Here is a 12632-nt window from a genome sequence, read left to right as displayed (position 1 = left end):
ATTTGTCTCCTTGTATCATTTTTGTCAGAAGCGTCTTTGCTGCTGCTAGGAAATATTCCAGGGTGTTGGTAGATGGGGGGAGTTACAAGACTGTGGCAGAATTAAATCAAGGTTCTGTGCAAGCTTGGATTTTTACATGCAAAACAAGGAGATCACAAATGAGCACTGCATGGTTTTGAATAACATGAACTTCAAGTCTCTGTGCATACAGACCATGAAAAACAGGTTCCTTGAAAGTGGAATTATCAAGTCTGGTTTCCTGTTTGCTTTTGTCTTTAGTCTCCTAAACTCCCTCACCTCAGATAACCACAGATCTCCATCGACATACCACGTGTGATACTCCCAACAGGCAAGAGAAAACATGTATAGTGTTAACCTGGAGTTACGTGTGTGCTTCTTGGCCAGGTACTACACTGCTGGCTGCTGCTCTCCGTGCAGGGATCAGCGAGGGCGGCTGCCCTCCCCTCTGCACCAGCTCGGACCACATTTGGAGGAGAAAGCGACTGGGAGCAGACAGTGTAGAGTGACCAAGGGCCAACCACGCCTGGCTGACCCGATCACCTTTGGCAATAACTGGCTCTGTGGATGAGGGGAGGGCAGGGAATGTCATTTACCTTGAATTTAGCAAAGACGTTGCTGTCTCCCATAATGCTCTTCTATCCAAGTTAGGATGTTACGGTCTGGATGGGGAACAACCAGATGGGTAAAAAACTGTTAGGGTGGTTGTTGGGCTTAGAGGGGGCTGGTTAATGGGTCATCTCTACCTGGCAGCTGGTAACAAGGGGAGCACTGCATGGACCTGGCCTGGGATGAAGTGATGGAGAGCTCCATCACTGGGTTTGCAGATGATGGCAAACAGGGACTAGTCGGTGTGGTTGTGGGCAGGGCTGCCATCCTGAGGGACCCGGACAGGGTAGAGGAACGGGCTGTGAAATTCAACAAAAAGTCCTGCACTTGGGTGCCAGGGAGCAGCGAGGGCGGGCTGCTCCCTGAGGAACGGGGTGGAGGAGCGCAGCACCATGGCTGGCAGCAGGGCTGCACCAGGGCCTGCCCCACACGTGGCAAACATCATCTGGGGCAGCCGAGAGGCCACATCACCCAGCAGGCTTGTGGCGACAGGCAGGGCTGAGGTCAGGCAGGGACATCAATCTGCAGATCAGGATCAGGCCTGGTGAGGGGAACCGGGGTCAGACGCAGCTCCGGGATGGCTGCAGGGCCCTGGGGGACGTCAGCCTGCAGGTGTGGCCAGGCTCAGCGTGGCCCATGGCCAGCCAGGCAGGGCTGTGAGGAGATGGAGACCAATGTCCTGAAGCATCGCTGGGGCAGGGACGGATGGCTCCAGGCTGGGCAGAAATGGTGTCCTGGGCCATGGGTGGGGGGAGCCCTGGTGACAGGGGGTCAGGGCCTGTTGGTGCTCTTGGGGCCCAGTCCCTGGAAAGGAGCCACCCCTGTGCTGGTACAGACTGGGACCAACTGCCTGGGGAGCAGGTCTTGGGGAATGGCCCTGGGGGTCCCAGTGGGCAGTGACGGGAAAATGGGCCAGCAGTGAGTCCTGGCAGCAGTGATGGCCAACAGCAGTAATGGCCAACAGCAGCTGGGGCTGTAGGAAAAGGGTCAGAGCCAGAGGTCGAGGGGAGTCATTATCCCTCTCTGCTCAGTACTTGTTAGACCACATCTAGACACTATATCCGTCTTCAGGCTCCCCAGTACAAGACATCAATAAACTGGATGAAATTCGGGGGAGGCCACTGGGATGGTGGGGCTGGAGCATGGGCCCTGTGAGGAGAGATGGAGGAGCTGGGCTTGTTCAGCCTGGAGCAGAGATGGCAGGGCAGGGGGACACACATCTTACAGCAGCCCCCAGTTCCCATGGGGAGGTTGTTGAGTAGATGGTGCAGGGTGGAAGGACAAGAGACAACAGGTGTACGTTGAAAGGAGATAGGCTCAGCCTGGAACATGGTTCCTCCATGAGGACAATCCTGTGGCGGCACAGGCTGCCCAGAGAGGTGTTGCAGTCTCCATCCTCAGAGATTTTCAAGCCCCAGTTGGATGAAGCCCTGAGCAGCCTGGTCTGACCTCAGAGCTGACCTGCTGTGAGCAGGAGGTTGGAGCAGAGACCCCTGAGGTCTCTCCCAGCCTGAGCAATCCTGTGATGAAACCATGAGATTTCTGTCCCTTTCAAATGTCACTGAGATGTTAGAAAGATCAAAAGTCAGCCAGGGACACAAGTGACCTAATGGGTGGACAGGGATGTAGACAGAAACACCACCTTAGCTCATAAATCATGTTTTCTTCTGAAACCAGGCTGAGGGACTGTGTCACTGAACTCAGGTGCCACATATACTGGCTGTAGTAATTAAGGTTGAGAGACAGTGGTGAGTCCCACATGATGTCACACTGCATGTGGCAGCCAGGCTCCGCTCAGGCCTAATTCCAGCTGAGGTGATTTTTCACATGGAGCTCATCACCCTGTAAAAATACTCATCAGCTACTACCCTTGGCCCCCACATGGAGTATCAGCTCCTCAAGGCAAGTTGTAGGCATACGGCTCGCTAAGGGGTTAACACATCTACTGTAAAGATATACTGCTGATGGAAACTATTTGTGCACTACAGACTCATGAGCTGGCAGGAGAGGAGAAGGCAGCAGTATGTGTGTCGCGAAGGCGGCACATCATGACTGATGGCGGCTGGGTGCCCTGTTTTAAATCTATGACATCATTTGCACTCTGGCAACAATACTAAGATGCTGGATTTTTTTTTTTTTAAATAAACTGTCTATGGTATTCACAGTAAGTGAAAAATAAACACAAGACCAAGACCTTTTTTCATTTGAATGCACAATTTATTTCAAACAAATAATTTTAAATATGAAAATCCTATAAATTATGAACATTTATAGAATATACTTTTGCCAAAGAAAAAGCTTGGAAGAGAGAAGGTGTCAAAATCTGGCTCTGCTAAACTGAATGGAGCTGATGGCTATTCAAAGGGTATTTCTCCCTATGCTTTCATGCAATTGTGTTTTACAGAATTCCATTATTCAGCGCAAATATTAGTTTACAGATCCTCAATAGGCTGCATTCTTCCACAACTGATTTATGACCAAAAGCAGTTTCTATTTGCTTACATTAAACCAAGCCACCTGATTTCCTGTACATATGTAGCATAGCAAATGAAAAAAAATTATGCCAACAAGGTGAGAACTTAATCCAACTTCCGTTGAATAGGTAGAAAATATTTACAAATAAAAATGTTCTAAACCATCCACTTCTAGGCAAGAAAAACTGTATGACCATTTACTTCCCTTGTAAACATTTATTTTATTATTCTTTACCTTATGTAGGCTGGTATTCTCAATTTTTGGATTAACATATTTTGCAGAAATGTACAGCAGCTGAAATTCCTCACTGATACTCAACTGGTTTTATTGTCTTACTCTACGGAATCCTGTATGTACAGAATAGAGTCGTTCACAGGAAAACCTAATGTCTCCTTAGAATATCACCTTTTACAAGACTGCAATTACACGGTAGTAATTTCCTTCCAGCATTGCATATGTCAGCGTATGTTTAAGTCCTTCCAAAACAAGCATGTCGTAGAGATCAATTCTGACTATAAATACAGTTTATATTAGTCCTTCTATGTACAACAAAAGACAAATTACTGCTGTATAAAGTAATAATACTTATGTATCAGTACAGATTTGAACTACAGACCCACTTCTTTAACGAAGTTTACAGTACAAAAAAATAAGGATACCAGTTTACTATAATATTTTCATCTTTTAGTTTCTTGTGGAGTAGTCAGTGATACAAGCATTGCTTGCTTTGTGTAAAATATATTATTTTAAAATATCAGTATACTGTCCTTCCAGTTACAAAAATATAATTATGTCCTACACAAATTTTATTGAATTAAAAAGTTTATCAAAAATACAGATCATCATTTTAGACCATAGTGAAATTAGAAATAAAGTAGAAGTAAATGTATAATTATTTAAAAAAACCCCTATCTTCTGGCTCAGTGAGCCACTTCTGATTTTGAATATAAAGAGATCAAAGCTTAGTTAGAAATTTAATGGCCAGGGCTGAGTTTTGGCTACTGAGTAATAATACTACGTTATTAGCATGGCTGAAGAAGAGCCACTGGAAACTGTTTACAGCCATTCAGTTCAAAGGATAAAAAGTACCATGGTGACAGCAGGAATGGTTGAAAAATACCCAGAAGAGACAGTAATTTAGCAAAAGGCAAAGAGCATTTCTTACTTATTTCGTATGTAAAAACCTGCCAGTCTGCATGGTGCAGTCATGACCTGGCGATGCGTCCTCTCGAGTGGCTTCGGGTGGTGCTGCCCGGCTACAGGTGCCTCAGCCCAGGACCAGCCCAGCGCAGAGGCAGCGGAACTGAGGGATGTAACACGTTGTATTGGTTACAGTTGTCTTCCCACTATTAGGACAACTTAAGATTCAATCTATGAGGTTTATATAGGAAATAAATAGGGTAAATCTTTCTGCGTTTTGCATGGTTTAAAGTGTTGGATTATCAATTCAAATGAACCTGTTCCTAAGTCAACAGCAGAAATCTGGCCGTTCATCTCAACGGTAACCAAAGCTGTGCTGGTTGTGAATCTGCCATGTCTGAAAAGCAGATTTCCATGCTCAGCTGTGTTTCTTAACATCCTCAGGAATTTCGGTGAGTTTTCCAGGGCTCTGCCCTTAGCCGAGTTGTTTCCTGTGCAACTTCTGCAACTCACATTGCTCACTGCTCTTGCAAGTGCTGAGGAGAAAAATCCCGGTGTGGAATCCACCTCAACTGCACGGCAGAACAAACGCCACCAGGGACATTGCTGCAATGCTTCCCAGGAATGCAGAAAAAGAATATTCATACAGAATATGCTGTAAAAATTAAACAGGTTTTGGTGTGGGGGGGTGTTTGCTGGGTGGGATGGATTGGCATTATTGTGCTTGATCTGGTAAATGAGGAAAATTAGAGAGACTTTAATTTATCAGCCAAGTAACCTCTTGGTTTTCAGTTAAGCCTTGTAGGAAAATGTAGCTCAAGCTAGAATTTATCCATTGCAGCTGTGTAGCTGGCAGAAACCTAAGCCACTATTTGCTGACTCAGAGGAAAGCCATCTCTGGCGTTACACTGCCCAAAGTTCCACAGCTGTTTACCTTCTATTGTTTTGGGAAGGGATTTTTTTACATTTTTTTCCCCTGCTAGGGAAAACAACAATGGTGACACCACATATTTAATACAAAAGTCAAATGCTCAGCTAACATAACATACTAACTTATTTAAAACTAATGAAGTTGTACCAATTTATAGCAGCACAAGAACTGGCTCAAATTATTATACATATTTTTGTCTGTCCAGAAACTACCAAGCTATCGTGCCACTGTCTTTGTACCACAGGCCCTTCATAGCTCCGATTCTTTATCTATCTCATCTAGGTAGTATTCATCATCGGTGGTGGTATCACTGTCTGAATCCGAGTAAGCTGCTGGGTCTTCCTGATAGATATCGGTCAGCTCTCGGGGGGATGAAGCAGTCGATGACATTTTGCTCCCAGCAGAACTTGAGCTCAAAAGCTCGGCTCTGTTTATAGAAGGGGGGTCTCCATCTCTGAGAGCACCGGGGTTATTAAGAAGACAAGGTCTCCATAATCGCCCTTCTGTGAGCGACCTCTTGATATTTTCCAGGAAAGCCAACTGTTGTTCTTTGCCAAATATACCAAATTCAACAGAAGGATACATCAGATTTCTTGTGCTGCAACATTTTTCATCGTCTGATGCCCAGTTTTCATTTTCATCATAAGACAACAGCTCTGAATAAGATTTAAATCTCTTCCCATGTATGCCATCTTTTGGCAGAATACTGCTTCCTGAGGCAAAGGTCTCATACGAATTTCGAGCACAAATACTCTCAGAAAGGTGACGCTCACGCTGACTTTTGGCATGACTCTTGCATAACCGATAGCTATGCAAGTTAGCATTTTTTAAGCTAGCAGACCAAGAGGTATTTTGACACTGACCAAGCAGTGTCTGAGAAGTCAAGTTTTGCTCTGGACATATGTCTGCCTGCAAGCAGCTATTTACATATGTGTTTGAGTTTTTGTCAGTTAAAAGTGGCAAGGGAGGACTGCAGGCATGACTGCTAGCTCTTCTTTTCTCATCATCCAGTAGGTCTGATGCAGTAGCACTGGGAGAGATGGGCTGGCTTCTGTTTTCTAACCTGAGATCAAGTGTTTGGGAATTCTTATTTCTTGTGGCTACTGCTTTATGAGGAAATAGGGTTGTAAGACTTGGCCTATTTTCCACTTTCATTGTAGTTTTTTTGGGACTGATGGCTTCCTTCTGGGTGTATGAGCTTGTAAAAGACCACCAATTGCTGTTATTAACCAGCAAAGAAGGATCACTCTGATTTTCAGTCATCTTATTCTCAGCTGTTCTTGGTCTCGGCATATTCTTATCAGGGTCCGGACTGTGATTCTGATTTTCATTGTCCAACTGCACGAATGGCTGTTGGGAGTCTGTTGAAATCAATGAGTCAAGGGACATGTCGACCTCTAAAGAAGTGGCACTTCCATCATTCTGTGAAAAAATGTTACTTATGTGCGGTCTGGGGGGTAAATTTTTACTTGAAAATTTTCGACTTGTTTTGTAAACTGCTGCCAGTTTATTTTTAATTGAAGGTCTGTTTTTCCTTTTTTCTATATCTTTGACTTTGTCTCTTGTGCAGTCAGAGAGAAGCTTGTCCTCATCTTCTGCTCTCTGTGTTAACTTCTGATCTTGTGTAACCCTGAGGACTTTATCTTTACAGTTAATGTTCAGGTTGCCTTCACTGTGCCTCTCTGATTCCTGCAAACCACTATAATCTCTACCCATCCAAGTACTCTGTGAGTTTTGATCTTTGTTAAGTTTTAAATTCTTTGACTCATCTGTATCTGTGCTAACCACTTCGTCTAGCTGAAGTAATGGATCAGCACCGGAAGCTGTGCTTACCTCAGATGCTTTGTTCTGCAACTCTGAAAGCACTTTGCTACAAGATTTTAAATCATTTGCATTTTTTCTTGAACTGTCAGCCCTTAATTGCAGTCCACTACATTTATTATTATACAGAGGGGTGGTTTGGTATAGGAAATTTAGTTTAACTTCGGTACTATCCCTGTACGTGTCTTCCACAGGAGGGAGCGACACATCGGCATGCTCTCTGTTACTGTTTGTTCCAAGGGAACTCTTCTCTCCTGGGTGCAGGAGTAAACTGTTTGGATTTTTATCGGTGTTCACTTTAGGGGGCTGACAGCAGTTCTCAGAGTTTCCCTTCTGTATACTATTTTTATTTGTTGAAGTAGAATACAAAGGATTCTCTGAATGTCTGCCTGGCTTGGGAGGAGTTGATAAATTGGACTTTAGCGGTGTGACTGTTTGTAAAATTTCCTTCTTTTCTTTTAGACGTATTTCTGTATTTTGGCTGCTTGAAGCATCAGAAATGACCTTACCTGACTTAGCCACTATTGCAGTGGATTGTGGACCATGAAAAGAAATTGCTTTTGTCACCATGTCAGAAAGCACATTTTCTGCTAATGAAAGATCTGCTGAACTATTTTTCCTGCTATGTACCATACTCACTGACTTTGAAGTACGTATCTTCTCAGAGGTAGGAGGTAAGTGGGAATTCTCTTCTTCACTATCAACAGCAGTTCCTAAGTTCTGAGGTGTGACCAGAGCTGAAGATACTTGGTCAGAAGAATATGAAGGCACCTCTTTTTCCAAAGTACTGGGGAAAAAAACATTTGCTAAACTCACATGACCTTCGTTTTTCTTGCTTCGTATTCTTGGTGACTGAATGTTATCTTTGGGACAAGGTAAATCTGCATCCTCTGGATTATCTCTGAAGAGGTTACAAAATGTTCTTGAATGCCTCCGTGGTAATGTGTAATAAATTGAAACTAGTTCATGATACTTGACATGATCTTCATCAACACAAACTGTAAATGTGCTTGTAGTTTTATATTTCTGCAAAAAATTTCCCCTCTCCTTACAATCTGAAAACACAGAGGATTCTCTTCTGCTTAGATGTTTACCTCTATCTGTCAGTTCAACTGATGTACTACTACTTACTGAATCATTAGGACTTTTGGTTAAAGGACTGGGGTAATCTTTTTCTTTGTTACTTGTAGCAGCATTTAATGATGCTGATGTTAAAAAGGAATGTTTTGCATCTAAACAAGACGTATCTCTTTGATTAGAACAAAAGGCATCAGCTCTATACGGAGTTTCAGACCTTAAGCAATCATATGTTGTTCTACTTTCTCTAGGTAAAGAGATGGGTGTATCTGACATAATACTACCAGCAATGCTAGCTGATTTTCTAGGCAAAGTGTAATAAATAACAAGTGGGTCAGGAGATTTGAGGCTGTTTCTGCTAGGGGAGCCAGTAATGCTGCAGCTACTGGTATGTCTCAGCAAGCTGTCTTGCTTGTGAAGTCTTTCAATACAAGCTGAATTATTCCTTATTTTTCCATTTTCTTTTTCTAGGCAAAAATAACTTAAACTATGTTCAGAGGTCTTGGGGCCTCCGTCAAAGCTATGCATATAAATATTTCCAGAATTTCCATTTTCTGGAGAGCTAGTAGTGATTTGTCCATTACAGTCCTTAGTAACTAAAGTGCTTGTATTTTGTAATGCTTTCTGTGAAATCTTTTTGGTAACACCTATTCTGCTTGCTGGAGCTGTTTTTCCACCTTCTGCTTGAGATTCAGTGCAATTTACTGAAGAGCTAGTTAACGTTCCTAAACGTTTAGAACTGTCTTTATGAGAAAGTGCTTGCAGAGAGCTTTGTGAGGAGCTAGATGAACATTCAGGAGGACAGGACAATGTGCCTTGGCAGTTTGCTAATTTTTCAGTGGATGGAGCAGAAGCAACATTCAGCAGTGAAGACTGTCTCTTTGGCGTAGCTTGAGTACCGGCTTCTGCACTCCGATTATCCTGTTTGATGCTCTCTCTTTTTGCTGCATAATGCAGATTATGTTCCCATTCTTTCTGATTTGAAAGAAAAGGTTCCTTCCTGCTCTCATCAGCTGGCAAAATACAGGGAGGCTGGTTGAACACACTGTTGGGGAGGCAATTGTTTTCCTTCATTTGTACATTTCTTTTATCACCATTTGATGTATACATTTTTGCAATATCTTCTCTGGCAGTAACTTGGGTTTGTCTCTTTGATCCAAGTGTGCTAAAGAGAGATGCATCACTTTGCAACATGGCAGAAGCAGGGCTGTTAGAGGAAAAACTCTGGGCATTGATATAGTTCATATCTGCCTGTTGAGAAACTGACTGTAATGGCACGTCTTCATCAGGCAGTTTCATATCTTTGACCTTTTCTAGTTGTGTAAAGTCTGCCTTAGTACTTCTTTGGGTAACGATGACTGAATTCTTGTTCAGTCCTATAGGTTTGGTTTGGTCCTTCAAATTAGGAAAGATGGACTCATCAGTTCTGATACTAGATGAAGAGACTGAAGAGTTACAACTTAGCCAAGGCTGACAGCCCTCAATGAATTCTGAAAAAGTTCTATTTGCACTTCTTGTTATCCTTTTGATATTTGTATTTTCTGGAGAATACACATGAAAATCGTTCTGCAGGTGCTGTGAACCAAACTTGGCGTTCTTTGTATGTGCCCACTGCTGGTCATTTAAATTAGCCATGATCACTTCAAAGCTGGCATCAGGGGAAATAAACACTTTATCGTTGTAGTACTGAGGAATATCAGCCCAAGAAGGATAGCTGTCTTTTTTTCCATACAGAAACTGTTTCTGGTTTGCATACAATTTGCCATGAGAAGAAGTATCTCTACAGTAGGATCTAGAGAGATTATTTTCTGATTTGTATAATGGATAATTTTCCCAGTTATCAAAGGGCAATGGGGAAGTAGCTTTGTCAGGGCAACTAACTCCACTAAAGCAATTACTACTTGAAATAGATCTTCTGTAGTGGTGTTTTGAGTGGTAGCATGCATATTTCTTGGTTTCTTGCAAAGAGCTAGGATATCTACCATGGTCTGTAGCATGAAACTCCATTAGTGATTGGGTTCTAAACATTTTTTCTTGAGTTGGTGTTTGTCCAGGAGAGTCTGGTGTGTTGTTCCATACAATAGAAGACAGAGGAATTCTCTTTGGGTTCTGTCGACCAAACCTTGGTACAAAACCATTGTTGCTCTCCCTTGACAATGTATGTTGTAAACTAGATGCTGATAGCTGGTCAGAAGATACTGATGATGGACATCTCCGAAGGGAACACACAGAGTAACTTCTGCCAGCTGTTTCCCTGTTCATACAACTCTTGTGCCTAAATCCACTGTTCTGTGTTACAGAAGGAGGATATAAGCTACCTTCTGAAGACCGTCCAAAAGAAACGGAAGACAGTCTGCTGCTTAGTCCGTGAGGATTTCCATCAACTGGATCACTGTATTTGTAATCTTCTTGAAAGGCTGCCTGGTGCCAGTTTATATATGCATTGTATAATTTCCTTGGTCTGATGAAAATCTTGTGTTCATCTTTGGCTCTGATTGTTCTCAGTCCATCTGGGAAAAATGTGCTAGGCGTGTCACTCCAGTCAGTTCTGTGTTGCCCTCTACTAGCAGTCTGCCTCTTTGAAGTAGGGAATGCACTACTGTATTGCACATTTGATGTAGTGATAGTAGAAGCTGTCCTGTCCAATGGATCTTGGGCTTGTTCCTGGGCCAGCTGGTCATCCAGATCATTTAGAACTGCACAGGGAAAAAAAGACACTTGGTTTTGTTTTCTTTAATAATCTTCTGACTATTTATGTTAAAAAGTTTCATGTACTACATTAATAATCAGAACTAGCTTTGAAAGGAATCAGCTTCTCAGCATTCAAAACCCTTCCCAAACCACATATTCTTCCTCCACAGCACCTTTCAGTGGTCACCCATTATGATTACAAGGAAAAAAAATGCGCTGTTCCATGACTGATCTTAAAATTGTTCTTTAAGGAAACATTAGTCTTTATGCTATGTAAAAGAAAACCAGAACAATTTGAAATCCGAATTCTTACTCGGGAGGGGGAGGTGGTTGTGTGGGTGGGGGTGGGGGGTGTGTGTGTGTGTGTGTGTGTGTGTGGGATGTAAGCAAAAAATCCCTGAAAAGAATTCATTAGAGTAACAAGCAAACACAGACCTTTCTGTGTGCGCACAAAGAACAGGTACGATGTAATTGTAAGAAAACACAGAATCCTGCAATCATCAAACAAGCATATTCAGTAGTCTGGCATGTCCACTGTTTGTTTCATTCAGAAAAGAAGTTCTCTACTAAACTGTAGTTTATTACTTTAAAATGAGCACTGAAAATGGCATTTTCTGGATAAAAAAGGGTAATGAAATAGTTAGGAACCTATGATCCATTCTAGCAACAAAGCTGTATTTATATATATATAGACAGTCTCACGAACTGGAATTAAACACTATACAGCTCAGTTAACCAAGATATTCAGTCATAAGACTAAGTGACAGCAATGTATTTAAAGTATTTTTATTGGCAAAAATAATTATGCCTTCACTAATTGTATTCTTTCTGTATTCTGAAAATAGCACATGTAAGATATAACCACAAATGGATATGGCTGTTTTGTTACACCATTTCCTAATCCATTTAAATAAAAAAGACTGACTGATCAGTCATTACAGGTCTGTGCTAATAGTACAGAATCATTAAGGAAGCATTACTAGGTATGTATAGTTGGAATAAAAAGTGATACTAGAGGTACTAAATTTTCCATTTGTCTAAGTTTCTCTTCAGCAGAGAAGAGAGAAGATTCCTTAGAAAGTCAGCTTAGTACAAGAAAAAAGACAAGTTGTTTCTGAGTCTTCCATTTAGAGGACATCAGCCAACCTATGTACAGTTTTTCTCTGTCAGTGGGCAAGTGTGCACAGTTATGACTGACACCCAAAAGTGATGACAGGCAGGTGGGTTTCTGAAGAACCACTGTCCACTATGCAGTGCTTTCTTCTTCCAGCACTCACCCACTGCTTCCCAACCATGTTTTCAGTCTGTGAGCTCTTGTAATTTTGGGTGGTAGAAAGCAATATTCATGGACAGGTTTTTGCATAGATCTAAGAAAGTTTATGGAAGAACATCTCTGTACACTTACAGCCTGGGTTTGATCTTGCCTTGCTTCCCAGCAGTGAGGAAAAAAAAAGAACCAGCCAGCAACTTCTGACTGGTGCTATAAGGACTCCCAGAAAGCTAACTGAATGCCATAATGCCTCTTGCTTCTGTGGTTTGAGGCTTTACAATTCATAAAACTAGGCCTAGTAATTCATCATTATCAAAATTAGGCATGCAGGAAACTGGGATGAAATAATTCTTGCATAACTGTATGTCTGCATCTAAAGTGGATGCAATATGGGCCCCGTCAGAACCATCAGAGAGAAATGTACGCTTTTAAGGTGTGATTCTTCTGAAATGGATCAATATGAGATGAAATGCATTCTAAGAGTGACCAGTGACACATCCTGAGGTCAATGTCAAAGTAGACATTCTGCTACCAGATGAAAAGAGCAAAAAGTAGCCACTATGCTAGAAAGTAGTGAGCCATATCTTTGCAGCCTATGCT

At 42.3% G+C, this 12632-nt stretch overlaps 1 protein-coding gene across 5 annotated transcripts in view; it reads right to left on the bottom strand.

The window, feature by feature from the left end:
- Window positions 1–2842: 2842 nt before the first annotated feature.
- EXPH5 (exophilin 5) overlaps window positions 2843–12632 on the bottom strand; it is a 39249-nt gene continuing 29459 nt past the window's right edge. For all 5 annotated transcript variants that reach the window (XM_075742259.1, XM_075742260.1, XM_075742261.1 and 2 more), the window contains one exon: window positions 2843–10767. In XM_075742259.1, the coding sequence (XP_075598374.1) occupies window positions 5423–10767 (5345 nt within the window). In that variant the 3' untranslated portion in view covers window positions 2843–5422. The remainder of the gene's footprint in view (window positions 10768–12632) is intronic.

The sequence above is a fragment of the Balearica regulorum genome, chromosome 1 (assembly GCF_011004875.1).
Source record: "Balearica regulorum gibbericeps isolate bBalReg1 chromosome 1, bBalReg1.pri, whole genome shotgun sequence".
NCBI lineage: Eukaryota > Metazoa > Chordata > Aves > Gruiformes > Gruidae > Balearica > Balearica regulorum.
This window is presented reverse-complemented; position numbering and strand designations above follow the sequence as displayed.